We start from the raw sequence: 15,310 nt of genomic DNA on the forward strand, positions 1-15,310 counted from the left end.
TACAGGATAACAAAAGTAGATATCCATAAATCCCTCTGTAATTTTTTTCCCATCTAATATGTGAACACAATGAAAAAATAATTTTTAACCTGGCTTTATCCAATACTCAGATATCGTTTTTTTAAATAAATGCAAATTAGTGCATATTTGATTAGATATTGCCTGATTTGCATATTTAAACATTCAATTACAGAAAACTTGTAATACGTTTTTTTCTCATCTTAATGTAGGTAATCAACTGGGAAAGTTTCATGGTGATATCTGCTAGTTAAAATTTTTACCCTATTCACCTGTAGTGTCTCACCTTAAGATAAACCATGTGCAAAATCAGAAGTCAACACCATTGCTGAGTAGTTAAACTGCAGTGAACCAAAGACACGGTTTGAAATCGCTGGTGTTTCTGATGTCACAAACCAGAGATGGGCACTCAAGTTAGAGACTCGGACTCAAGTCGCACTCGAGTCACATTTTAATAGACTTCAGACTTGACTCGGACTCGACCAAAGGACTCGAGAATATTTTAAAAACGACTCAAGTCTTTAATCCTTAACTACTGATATAATAAAAAAACAAGAATGTGTGTTTAATTTGAATGGTTTTATAATATCTGCGTCACATATATTTCCCTACGAGCCGCGGTAGTTCGGACTTCGGACCTTTGCCATTGAATTTGATTACGTATGTCCGTATATTGCGCGTAAACTCCAAAATGTCATAATGAAAGTCCCATGAAACATGACGGGAGAAGCCGTGCCAAATGTTCTTTCATTTGGGTTTATCAGCATGTCAAATTGGCTAGATGCAAAGAATGTGGGAAAACAATTAAAGAACCTTTAATGACAACATCAAATTTGATGAAAAATCGCATCCAAAAAGATTAGTCACATTATACTATGGTGTATCTGCATGGCTCCTTTGGATTGCAAGCCTGTTGAAACATTAACAAATAAAATCTAGCCTTTAAACCTAAAGCACTGTGTTTTACTTTTATTGTTTTCATAGTATATGCAGCCCTTCTCTCTCTTAATGTATGTCTATGAAAGAGGAGAGAGAAGGATGCTAATCCATTTATTACTTAAAGCGCATATCTTAAAATATCGCAATCAGCATGCGTACAGATAATGACTTTCGTCAATAATAACGCGGCTGTATAACAAACCGCACCTGGAGCCATCTTGCGTCCACTTAGCGATTGTATTGAAAATAACTAGCCTACTTGTCTTGATGCCAGGACGATTGTTTTATACATTGTAATAGATTACAAAGTAACAAGCTGGATTTACATTATCCCTTAAATCTTAGGACCTTTATTACAAACAAAACAGATGATGAAAAGACCAAATAATAGGATTTTTGAGTTTGAGAAAAATCGAAAGGCATGAAATGACTCGAGACTCGTGACAAAAGACTCCAGATGAAAGACTTGTGAACATCTCTGTCACAAACTACCTAGTAACCAATCAGGTCAACCTGTGATCGTCAACGAGTGGATCTCTGAGCTGGTGTGAGTGAGTGGAGGCGGGGCTAATGTGTATATTCATAGAAACGTGTATACTAAATGAGGCAAGGGTGTAGAGTTACATTCAAGCTATTTTAAGGCATGAAGATTTTTTTTTCAAGGAATCTTTTTTTTAAATATGTCATTTTGGTGATCAAAGAGGAGTTTTAAGGGATAAAATTATTGACTACAGGGGGACTTTAAGAGTGAAGGACGACCCCATGCATAGAGACGTGAGGTGAAATGCACTCATCCCTAATCAAAGACTCACCTGATCTGCTGATTGGCCTCGCTACGGATCTTCAAAACCTCTTTGCCCTTGAGTTCCAGCTCCTTGGTCAAAGTGCTGATGTTCTCGTTCAGGGTGTGGATCTCGTGGTCCAGATCCGCAATGTGCTTCTTCCTGCGACTGACCTCATCCTGCAGATCTGAGATGCGACTCAGTAGCTCGCGTTCCTGAAAAACACGGGCATTCAAGGTCAACCGAGGCCACGATAAAAGCCAGATTGTCCTTACTTGAGAATGCCATGATGTGTTATGTTATGTAAGAGTGTGGATTGTGTGAAGGCCTCATCTGTGGTGAAGGCTCTTCCAGAAACATCTGAATTCAGACACACATGGGGTTCCCGCGGATGCTATTTTCACTTCGCACTTGAGACTATGTGGGGATCTAATATTGATGGCACTTCTCTCTGTTTCTCCTTCCTTATCCAATACATGAATAGTTTTGTTATGAATAAATAAAAGGTGGGAGCCGCCAGCAGATCTACAGCATTGCATGGAGGTTTTAGCAGTACAGTTTCATCTCTTGAGGGACGTCAGAAGCTAATGGGCCTTGAGTTCTGAAGTTACTGAAAAACAACCTTCGTCAACTTTAAGTATTTTGTTACTTTTTATTTTAAATGGCAAAAAATATAATGTTTCTGGTGACATGCTCTGTAAGAATTGAGTCATCTGTTTTAAAATGAGTCAGGAAAATATTGCAGAAATACTTCTCAGAGCACTGAGAAGATTTATGACTTTGAATAAGACACTGAATATAACAAAATACCACCAGTCTCAGCACTCATCATTTCACAGTAAGAAAACAAACAAACAAACAAACAAACAAATAAAACAATTTCGAAAACGAGTTTAAAAAAGAAGAAGTTTTTTTCAAAGTTCGTAGTTTAATTCCACATGATTTTTTGCCTTCTCTCTGACCTTTACAATTAAACACAGGGTGTTTTGTTACTTACTGTTAAGGTTCCTATATGCAAATGACATAATGTTATGATTGGCTAAACATTCTGTAGTAATATATTCAACCTGATTTTACAGAATACTAAAAAGATGTTTTCCACGATATGGCATCCATTATAAGCAATTTTTTTGATTGCACCGACAAACCGAGACACTTTCCACATACATGCATGAACCTAACTTTATATACAGCACTTTCCAAAAAAAAAGGGTCAAAATCCATTGTAAAGAGATAGTTCACCCAAAAATGTTTATTTTGTCATCATTTACTCACCCTCAAGTTGTTCCAAACATGTATGAGTTTCTTTCTTCTGTTAAACACAAAAAATATATTTTAAATAATGTTGGTAATCAAACAGTTGACGGTAGCCTTTGACTTTCATAGTACAAAAAATATACTGGAAGTCAATAGCTACCGTCAACTGTCTGGTTTCCTGGTTTTCCATTCTTTAAAATATCTTCTTTTGTGTTCAAAAACTCATACAGGTTTGGAACAATATAAGGGTGAGTAAATGATGACAATTTTTTATTTTTTGGTGAACTATCCCTGTTGAGAATTCTAGGGATCACATGACGTAGCCTGTCATGGGAGGAGCTAATTCTCCTCAGGTGCACTTAATGATTACTAGAGTTTGGTGTGTGCAACCATAGATATCATATATAAACGCTAGATGTCTTATGGTGCAGTCACTTCCGGCATCACCGTTCGGCCATCTTGTCTCAGTGCTCTGTGCATTAAGGTGAATGATCAACATGCACACAAATCCTCATATCTCGCTGAAATATTGACGGATTTACAAACGGTTTGGTTTCTTACAAACGTTATTAATGTGGCTATAATTCCGAATGCTTGAACATGTATGTTATAATTTTTCATATGTATGCAGTGTATGAATGTAGTCTCATAACTACATCTCTGACGTTTATAACAAACCAAACCGTTTGAAAATCGGTAGAAAATTGAGCAAGTTATGGTTATTTTAAAGTATTTGCACCATTAAACAGTGAGCGAGCACACTGTGGCAAGATGGCCGCCACGTGCGGACGTCGACCTCCATTGGCCAGCAGCGCGCACGAGACATCTAGCCTTTATATATGATATCTATGTGTGCAACATTCAATGGAAGCAGACTGTCCTTTCTTTCTCTCACCATGAGAGCTTTTGTAGAGTTGATGTGTTCCTGAAAATGTAAGTTTGTGATCTTTGATTTGTTTATGATGTTAATTCTTGAGTTTGTTTGTCTAGTTCTGAAATGTTGTATGTGATTATGATTCTTATATTTCAGTGTTCTTACTATTCTGAATTTGAATTGTTTATGATTGGATTGTGATGTCTGATTTATTAGTTGAAGTTCAATTGTATTTAAGATTCTGCTTGTTGTTTATTTGTTTATAGAAACCATAAAACTCTATGATCTGTTGCAATAAAATGAGTATGGACTGAGTACTGGACCCCTGTGTTTTAATGGACACACCATCCTGGTAGCACATTTCCTGAACCAAACATTCAAAACTTTACATGGTCCTTTTAGGACAAATACATTTGCATTTAAAACTAGCTATAGGTTCTGTTAGATAACAAATTATCAAACTTATTTAATAGTTATCACTTCACAAAACATCACATTTGTGACTCTAATGCTTTAAGCATTAAAATTCAACAAAATGTATTGTATTCATAGAGATTGCGACATAGGCAATCTCTACACTGTAATGTTAAGACACAGCCATATACGTCAGACTCCAGTACAACCCGGGTTAGATTAATTAGATGCCGCTTGTCTCAGGCAATTTTCCACTCCACTGACACTTTGACTTTTAAATGCCTCGTTCACAGGAAGTAGAAGAAATCGTCCTGGATAATACAACTGAGCCAATTTCCGCTTTAATGTGGTTAATGGCTCTTGCTTAATCAAATTACAATCTGCTCATCCAACTTTGAATGTCTGTAAATATCATTTCACACAACAATTAGCTTACTAACGGTATCAGTGTGTGTGGCAAAGAAAACCTGTGGCCCAGAGGGGCTTCCTTCCGGGGCCAAATTATATGATAAAGGATGCCAATGTCAGCAGAAAATGTAATAAATGGCAAACATTTATGTTTATTCCAGGCATAAAAAATATTTCTAATGTATACTCACTTACATACAAATATACCAACCACTCCAGATGACCGTGAAATACCCTGAAAGAGCATTTCTTGATATCTCCAAACCACAACAGATGGTTCATCTTGAGAATGAAGCATAAAACAGCACGTACACTTCTAAGAAAATCTGTCCAAATAGTAAAACACTTGAGTCTTTGCCAAGCTCTGTTTCTCTCGCTCTGCCCATGTCTCCCTCAGCAATGATATTATGCTTCAGAGCAGTCCAATAACCATAAATTCACAGACAAGAAAAGTGCATTGTACTTGTTCCACTTTTTTTGGATTCATGAGGTAGTCCTACAATGAACGTTAAGATCTGGACAGTCCGGCCCCTAAAAGAAAGAAGATACTGAGCCCTGCTGTACACCAACAGCATGTCAACAAAACATTTGCTCTTTCTGCTGTCATTGTATTAGCTAAGTCTCTAACAATCTCTGAACTATAACCAGGGGTGCACATAACTGGAGGGACGCGCTTTAGAGTGGCAACATTTTTGGGGACAAGGACACGTTTACTTACTGGAGTAGGATATTTCTCCATGTCTGGTAAGATAGCTATCATGATGATAAGTGGGTTCATTAATTATTAGTTGTTAATAGGGGTGCAACAGATCACAGTTGCCATAAGTGACCAGTTGAGAAAGAAACCGGATGTGTGTCAGTATATTCGGTCCGTGCATTCGGTCTTAGTGACAGCAGCCTAATATTCCTGTTGTTGTCTGTGTCATTAATGTTAATAAAAATAAAAAAATACAGCCATAACAAAGATGAACCTATATTTAATTTCTACAGTGAACAAATAGTGTTATAGTGAGGAGAGTAGAGAGGAGAAAAGTGATGACGGATAAGTGTGCCACGTAAAGTTTGAGTACCAAGCAGCATCTCCATGTGCTCCCTAGAGAACCACACCAAAAAAGTTATGTGCACCCCTGACTATAACACTCATGTGCTGAGACTCAGGTGTGTGTTGGGGAAAAACCAAGCCATCTTTATGTGTGACGTTAATGTGCTGGAGCAGAGCTGTCAGGGGGTCTGCGCCTGTGACATTTCCATTTACACTAACTCAAGCCTGACTCCAGCAGACCACAGGAGCAGCGCCTGGAGAACACAGCGGTCCGGTTCTCCTCGTGCTCATGCTCTCAGACCAATACTCTCTCTCACTTTCTCTCACACTCGACTTGAGGGTAGACTCTTTTCAACTGGGCCACCTAGCAACCATCCAGACACCTTATCAATACCCTGGTAATCCAGAGTTCTCGCGAGAGCACAAGTTGAATTTGCTCAGCGAGTTACTCTGGTGTCCAGTAATGATGCTCATTAAATATGCCCCTCGATCTGAGCTGCACCAATCACACCGGATTATCTGATATAGGCGGGCCAGAGGCGAGCTAAACAGATGACGACAGCGCTGTGACGTCGAAGTCATTAGTAAACATTGCAAGATGCCTATGGATGAATACCAGTTGTTTGAAACGGCTTTGGCCGCTACAATGAAAGAGTTACGCCGGTACACAGCACGCGTTAGCAGAGCGTAAGCAGCGTTTTGCTTTCACACTAGCAGCGTTTGTGTACAGACAGAGTACTCTATAATGGGTAAGTTGGCATTGCTTTATTTCGTTTTCAAATACATTTAAGAGAAAAGACTTGTCAAGAAGCTTATTTTATTAATAATTTCATTTATATAACTTTTGGTTCATCTTTGTTTTTATTGTTCGGGCAACAAGTTTGTTTTTGGACATTTGTTTTCTTTTTAAATTGCTGTTGGTCATTTGATTGACTGTTTAAAACACAATAGATATCATCAATGCACTTTTTGGGTAAAACTGCGGTGTATTTTGGCCATGATCAATGTATTGTCACTTTAATTCAGCGTAAGCGGCGCAGCAAAAATAGACTGGGCGCCGAAACTATCGCGGCACTGCTGCTCCTGCTACGCCGCCTCTGCGTGCGGTGTGAATGCTCTAATCTGTTAACATGGGCGCCGAAAAAAATATGCGCTGCTTACGAACCGGTGTTAGACTTGGCTTTTTATCTAAAACAGGAACAGAAGACGCCGCTCGAATCGTTCCTTTGCAAGAAGGACGTTTTTGCTGTTTTGCCGACCGGATACGGTAAGAGTATAATCTACCAGTTAGCTCCGCTGGTAGCTAAGCGTATGGGGTTTATTGTTGTGATAGGTCGTAGTGTTATCCAATTGCGTGCAGTGAGATTTTCAAAAGCATGCTTGGTGCCGCCCATCGAGCTGGCCGATTTTCATTAGGCGACGCCAGACCATTCATCTTTTAGATTTAGGTCTGGTTTTCCAGGCTACCTTATCAATGCCCTGACTACGAAATTTGCACAGTCAGGTACCAAAAACGCAGTCTTAAGGACTGTTCAAACCAACAAAAACTATAAAGAGAACTATACTAGCATCCACACCAGAGGACGATACAGAACTTCTGTTTATTCTGAGCACTAGCTGCAGTTTTGTCGTCTTCTGCTTTAAATGCTCGAGCTCTTAGTGCAGAATAGATTCTAAATGCCAATCAATGTTTTTATCATTCATCAGCTGGAAAAAATCATTTCGAGAGTGATTCCAATGATATTGTTTCTCTGTTATCTATTCTGCTCTAATATAAGCAACAAAAATCTAAATGTAAATTACATTTATGCTTTGTCATTATGGTAACAACCTGCTTTTGTAATACTAAAATTTTGATTTTTATCTTTTATTCTTAAATGGCAAATTTGCCTGGACTGAGGTCAAAACACATGGATAAAAGGCAGGGTATATTGTTGCATAATCTGACTGCATATGAAACCAGCTTTATCTGAATAATTGATTGTAGATTTTGAACGCACATAATCACACAGTGTTTGAAGAGTGCAAGGAAGAACACCGCGTTCAACAGCGGCCTGAGCACCAGGTCAAAATTTACCTCGAAGCTCTCTAAACCTCTCTTGAAAGACCCTCAGAAAATGTCACACCTGTCATGACAGAGCTAAACCTGGACGAACAGTCATCTGACATCAGCAGGTGTACCTTTTCCTAAAGAGACGTGGCTTTAAAAGTCCAGTGCTCATTCAACCGTACAGAAAGAGCTCTTTCAGCTCTTATCCCTGAAGTTGAAAGGGTATAATTTGCGAGGGCTGAAGTTAACATCTTTAACCTTTTCCATCAAAGACAGAGGTACTATAAATGTCTCCCTGGAGGAGTACTTCAACGTGCATGATAAGCATCATTAATGTTGGCCAAAGCCAAGAGGCATGCAGACAGTTGAGAGGAGGCTGATTAGCAGGTGTCTGGGAGGATGTGTGGAGATGTGCTCTCCTGGGCATAGCACCCCAAAAAAAAGCCCTGAGAGAGGCTGGATTTCAGTGTTATGCTGATCAAAAGCTTCTCGACCGAGGGGGAACAGCACAGGTCATATTAGAGAGATGCGGTGGGTGAGGGGGGGAGGGGGTTGGTTGATAAGAGCTCACGGTGGCGCAAGTTAGTAGCTTTATTCAACCACTCATGATCGAATTAGAGAAGAGTTATTTATGTTACGTAAGAGACACCTTTATATAGTAACCTGTTTCAGTCTAAAACACTCATATTGTGGAACATAAAAAGTCACAATTATGAGTTATAATATCATAATTAGATAATAGGTCACTTTTGGAGATAACATTTCAATTATGAGAAATATTAAGTTAAATTGTGAGAGAAAAATATCATAAAACTATTATGAGAATAATACACAAAACAGTGCGATATTAAGTCACTCTAGGTAAAAAAAGGAAGTCATAATTATGAGAAATAATATCATAATTGTTTAATATTAAGTCACACTGGAAGATATAAAGTCATACTGTGAGATATTAAATCAATTCATGCCATACAAATTAGAATTTACATAAAATAAAGTTGCAATTGTGAGACAATTATTGACAGTTATGCATAGTAACCTTACCTTTTTATTTTATTATTACTTTACCTTTTTTTTAGGTGGAAACAGACTTTTATTCAAAATGACTTTTAGTGCATTTTTAGTCAATGACAGGTCTAATAGAACAAATGCTGTTAAGTGCCTTGTAATCTTAAAACTATTGTAATCAAATGAATTACATGGAATTTGACTAATTAAATAAATTGCAAAGAATAATAAATACAAAAAACTCAAATGAAGATAATTCAAATACATTCCATTATTGTGCCAGGCAAAAGCAATCGATAGTCAGAGATGTCTGCCTACAGTAAGTGCCTTGCCGGGGAGCGTTTGATTCCTCTTTCTCTCATTCCTCATACACGCATGTTTATTACTGAGTGCAAATCAGCGCTGTCAAAAAAGTGGTGACCCGTGTAAGAGAGCGTTAATGGTTATCCATCGGCCAAGAGATTCGCGCTGTAGAAGCCCTGAGCAGCACAGGCTTTAATTAATACTGTGTCTTGTGAACGCAGGCACTCGTTCAGAGGAACCAGACCCCTGGGAGCCGTTGGGCCACTTGCAGAGCTGCCAAAAGACCATGCGGATGAAACGATTAGGTTTGTACTATTCACCTTTAATGGATATGAACAAAACTATTTATAATGCTGTCATAAAGCATGAGAGCTCCCACACCACGCACTAGGTATACATGACCTTGGTGCTCACTTGTAAGACTCAGAATCGAGTTATGAAACTCGCATGTTAATGGCCAGGGGTTAAAACTGATCTCAAGCCGGTAGCCGAACACACAAGAGTCTGCTAGGAGACAATGAGGTGTGAAGTAGCCGTGCCGATCGCTATCGTGGTAAAACTCAATTCTTTGTATTGTGGCTTTGGCCAGCTAATCTTACACAGCTCATTAAACCAGGCAAAACTGGACTCTCACTGGGAAACAATTAACAATAAGACAAAAATGGAGAGAGTGTTTGGGAGAAGAGAATTTCTGTTATGCAGTATGAGCAAAGTGATTCTTGAAAACCCCCACAGAGTCTCTGTTACCAACTTCAAACTTTTAACACATTTCAATATGCTGAGCGTGCTTGCCATTTCTTATTGAACATAAAAAACATTGAAAATCTCTATCTATCTATCTATCTATCTATCTATCTATCTATCCATCTATCCATCTATCCATCCATCTATCTATCTATCTATCTATCTATCTATCTATCTATCTATCTATCTATCTATCTATCTATCTATCTATCTATCTATCTATCTATCTATCTATCTATCTATCCATCCATCCATCCATCCATCCATCTATCTATCCATTTATCTATCTATCCATCTATCTATCTATCCATCCATCCATCGGTGCATCAAGTCAAACAAGTAATAAAAACTCAGTGAGTGTTTTAGCGCAATTTTCTGACGTCATGGGATCACAACACTAAGAGATAGTAAATCTTTTCCTGGATTTTTTTTGTGCGTTCCCGAGATTAGACCTTCCTTAACATAATGCCGAAAACCCGAAGTCTCTAGGTGGTCTGGTTGAGGAGTAGATAGAAGTGCAAGATTGGTGCGCACAGACAGAACAGAAATCATGAGTTAACAATCGCAATTTTGTCCGGTGGAAAATTGCAAAAAAAAAAACAAAAACCTTTGTGTGACAGAGTCAATAAAATAAAATAGTCCGGTTAAATCATTTAACCAGTTTATTTAGACGCTATCACATCCAGTACATATTTTAAAAGAACTGACAAAGCAATGTTTACACCTTATGTTGAATGATTTCAACTAGAAAACATAAACTCAGCCATGTTTCTCACGGCTCTTTCATGACACATCTGCCTCTGCTGTCATAACTAGTGGGATCAGCAGGAGTCTTGGGGGAAGGTTAAGCATTTTTTCCCCAGCCTTATGATGTCAGGGATGTTACTGAGTGTACGTGAGGGCATTACAGAAACATGAACACAACAAAGTCAACTGTGTCCCTGAGACCACTGCACAGTTTGATTGTAGATGCACATGAAACAATTCTAATCTCACAAGACACAAACATTTCACAAATATTTGACCCAAGAAACGTGCATCTGTGTTTTCCATGTACGCTCATTTGTTATTCCTGGATGATGTATGAAGCACTGTGGCTAGAAACGCTTAGTGAATGCTTAGCAAAAATAGATTCCTTCCCGACGGCATGAGTTCGTTCAACTCCTGAGAGAGCTCAACAGCACTGATGCTGTTTTATCTGAGTTTGCAGCCTCTCTTTAGCAAAGATCACACTGAATTTGCCCTTTGACCTCTGTTATTGTCTGAGGGACATTAGGCAAGTTCTCACGACACAGATTTGAGCCCCAGGAGCAGGAGAATTAAACTTGAACCTTTAAAATCGCTTAATAGGGGTATTAAGTGATTTTAAAGGTTCCTAGTTTTGTTTTGGAAGTCTACTACAACAGGTTTACATGCATCCGAGGTCAAAAAACACTTTCATTTTATTATAATATACATTGCACATCAACTCATTTATCAAAGAATCTGAAAATGGTTCGTTCGAAGATTCGGTCTCTCTAAACCCCTCCTTTCCGCGAGCCTACTCTGCTCTGATTGGTCAAATGTCCCAGTCTGTTGTGATTGGTCAACCGCTTACAGCGCGTGCCGGAAACGAAACGGCCATTACCATATCTGAATTTCAGCTCTGAAGGCTTCCTCAGCGCTTGATACACAGTGACACGAACAGTAACAATGGCATCGGTTTTACTGTATCAATTAGAGTCGAGTCTTCATCCTTTGGAAGCGCATGCAAAGTGGACTTGTTTTCGCAGCACAGAAATGGTTCATGTCGACAACACGAACCAAACTCTTCCAGGCCTCAGCTACAATTTCAGTGTTATATTCGAAAATATTCGAAAAGCATAATTAGTATTGATATGGTGCTACTAAAATAAAGGCCTGGGACATTAGTTATGTTTCCATCCAAAGTTGTGAATTTAATGTGCAAAACTGGAATATTGCAGAAAACATTTGCAAATAAAGCACCGTATCCATCCAATGTGTTCTAACAAAATCGTCACTTCCTGGGAAATTGGCACAAAATATATGTCATAAGAATGGAAGTTGGTGCAATCGGGGATGCCACTGAGGCTATTTTTATCTTCCATCATAAAGTCATTATACTAAATCATTTTGATGACAGACTTTGGCCTAGGCATTTCAGAACGACCAAACCAACATCTGAGATGCTGTGCGATGTGATTGGTCCGCTGGTTAGTCCACTTATCCAATCAAATCCTCGACTGAGGCAAAATCAAGAGTTCTTTGTTGCACATTTTTTAGAACTTGCGTATCTTGGCGTTTCCATCTAGCGTTTTTTTTTTTATGCAATATCCTAAAATGTGCATAAAAACAGGTGGATGGAAACATAGCTACTGTCATGCTCACAAAATTCACCTGGGGGCACATTGAATTAAACGTGAAATTGTGTAAAAAGAATGAATTTTTGGTTGTCTTTGGCATTTACTCTAATCATGGGCCATCACAGAGATGCAAAAGCACATTGTAGTTTGATTCTGTGTGTATGTGTGTTTCATGGACACGTTTTTCCCATGAGGCCTGCATTTAAGACTCAAGCTGCACAACCTTTCAGTTGTTTGGCCAACAATTCTGTCAGCGTTTCTTTTGTTTAACTGTCCTCTTATACATGAAGCCAGATGACAAGAGGATTTATCAAGGCCCTTTTCTTTCATAGCAGCCAATAGTTGGCAGAACGCTATTGATTTGTCCTTTCTTGGAAAGGCATTCACTTGCTGAACTTACTGTTAGTCACTGTCTCCATTAGGAAACAATAGGACTGTAGGAGACGGTGGGAGAATGATGGGAATACCCTGACGGAGAAGCTAGGACACAGTCTACATCGAAATTAATGAAAACTAGCAATACTTAATAATAATAATAATAATAATAATAATAATAATAATAATAATAATTACTTTAAAAAAGCTTTAAAATGTGAAGAAACTTTAAAACGTGTACTATAATGCGAAAAAAATAAATACGATTATAAAAAAGACATGTATTGAACTACCGTTCAAAAGTACGATTTAAAAAAAAGACATTAATCATTAATGCCCCCATTTTTTTAACAGGAGAGTATACTTTAGTGAAGTTAAAGTATATTTTTAAGTATACTTTATGTAGTAAGTATACTAATACCAATGTACTAGAAGTATACTTGTAAGTGTAATGTTTCAATACTACTTGGGACAAAATTGGCCCACTTTTTAGTAAACTTTCAGTGTAACAGTAGTATACAACTGAGTATACAACTAAGTTTTTCATTTGTATTGCAACTATGCTACAAGTAAATTTATACATATACTGAGAGTTCCCTAGTCAAATACTTTTAGCACATTTTTTTGTTTATGAAACTTTGAAGTGTACTCTCAGTAAACTATTAGTAGTTTTATACTGCAATTATACTTGTAAGTTTTCATTAAGTGAACATAACATCATACTTATAGTTAACTATTTATATATTATTATTGCACTTTAAGTATACTATTATATTCCTATTTAGGTATTTGTTTTTACTTGAAATATGCCTTTAACTGTACTGTAATTCTTTCCATTTTAAACACAATTCTTCTAGCTTCCTGCATCCTTTTTTTTTAAATCAAAGCTTGAAGGTGGTGAGTTTAATAAAAAAAGCAACATTTTAAACAAAAAGCAGAGAAAATCAAATTTTTTTGTCAAAGACTACTTCCGGATCAGGTTCAGAACGATGATCAAAACATAGATGGAGTGGATGGAGTTCATTAACACCCCCAAAGCTTCAGTCGTTAACCCTTCCTGGGTCGACATTTCATTCAGTAACGTTAGGCAGTTTTGATTTATACGCTGTTTAATGTTTGACTGATCACGTTATTTTACATTTGCGTAAGCAGTGCTTTTTCTGCTAAAACTGAAAACTAAATATGTGACATTTATGGGCATGTAAATCTAAAATTGATGACACCGCAATAATAAACCGTGTGCAAAAAAAATCAACGTAAACTTATATGAAATATAATAACCCTGCTGTGGTGGAGGTTTACCTGTACTCTGCTCTGCTCCAAAGCTTTCTCCAGTTCCTGTTTGGCAGCCGCTGTTTCCTGTTGATGGGTCTGACGCATGTGTTCAATGGCTGATGCGTGGAGATGGTTCAGCTCTGAACGCAGTGATGCTGAGAGGAGAACAAGAGAAAGAGAGAGAGAGAGAGACACAGGGAATGAAAAACAAGACTATTCCAGGGAGATGAACTGCTGTCTGGAGCTGAATTAAACATCATTCATCTCCAACTTTCCCTAAAGCACAGGTGGAAATGGAAGTGACACTAATTCCCCCACCTGCAATTTCCTTTCTGCACTCTCTCATTACGCTGCTTTCCAGTTTCTTCCAATTATACCGTATTTCAATGAGATTGAGCTATAATTAGAGCTGTAGATCTCTTCAGGACTCAGATTTTATATTGGACATCTAGTTCCAGCACTGCTTAGTGAACAAAGCAAATACAAATGTACTTTAAATCAAACAATTATTAACATTACCAACAAAATGCTAAATTATGAACACACATGGCACCAGGTGAATAAGGAAACCTAATTGTCTCATGATTCTGCAGCCTAAATATCTTCTGACAAAATGATGCAAAATTTTAATATTTACTAAATTATTTATTATTTTAGTTTTAGTTTCCCCAGCTTCCAGAAACTCCATCATGACAGATATATGGAATATATGTGTGGCATATTTTTGTGAGTTTTTGAGCAAGATGAGCATAAGTTGAAGCAACTTTAATCCAGTTTAATACAATACATTACATTTTAATTTGAACTTTGGAGATCATTCAATGTTGGACCTCATCATATTTCCAGATTTGCCATTTGAGTTGGTCACAAAAACCTTTAATATATTTATAATTTCCTAAAATTTTTGACAAACCAAGTCTCCCAAAATGCATTTTCTTTTGGTCTATCTGACTCAAATCAGTTTAGTTATTTGTAGCTTGAACAGCGAAAAAATTAAATAAAAGAATAAAGTGAGAACAAAAAAAAACCATCCAATGTTGCTGTTCTTTATAAACAGGTTTTTTTAAATAACACTTCTCTTGTGAAAATGTAAGTTAACAATTTACATGCTTTGTGAGAAAGAGTTGTATAATGAAAAAAGAATACGTTGACATATTGATTCAACCTGATCACATATTGATGCCAGCTTAGAAAAGTCTAAACAGGCATTTCAGTTTGAATTTCTATAAGCAGTAGGAAAATATTTAGCTCTTTGCCCTTTTTTTTCATCGTGCGAGCTAGTCTTTTGCTGACATGCAAGTCATTACTATGGTAACCTATATAGATATTACAGATATTGTCTCTGCAAATGGATCTGATTTCATCACTTGCAAAATGACAGTACAGACATTCATTGCTAAAGATTGCATTTGAACTAGAGTAAATAATAAAACAGGTTCTGTAGAGTTTTTACAGCAG

At 37.5% G+C, this 15,310-nt stretch overlaps 1 protein-coding gene across 4 annotated transcripts in view; it reads right to left on the bottom strand.

Moving 5' to 3' along the window:
- Positions 1–15,310, bottom strand: part of fam184ab (family with sequence similarity 184 member Ab) — a 133,583-nt gene that overhangs the window by 21,991 nt on the left and 96,282 nt on the right. For all 4 annotated transcript variants that reach the window (XM_084431786.1, XM_084431787.1, XM_084431788.1 and 1 more), the window contains exons 13-14: positions 13,880–14,007; positions 1,770–1,954 (exon numbers count right to left, since the gene is read on the bottom strand). In XM_084431786.1, coding sequence (XP_084287912.1) covers positions 1,770–1,954; positions 13,880–14,007 — 313 coding nt within the window. The remainder of the gene's footprint in view (positions 1–1,769; positions 1,955–13,879; positions 14,008–15,310) is intronic.

The sequence above is a fragment of the Rutilus rutilus genome (assembly GCF_951802725.1).
Source record: "Rutilus rutilus genome assembly, chromosome: 15".
NCBI classification, from domain to species: Eukaryota; Metazoa; Chordata; class Actinopteri; order Cypriniformes; family Leuciscidae; genus Rutilus; species Rutilus rutilus.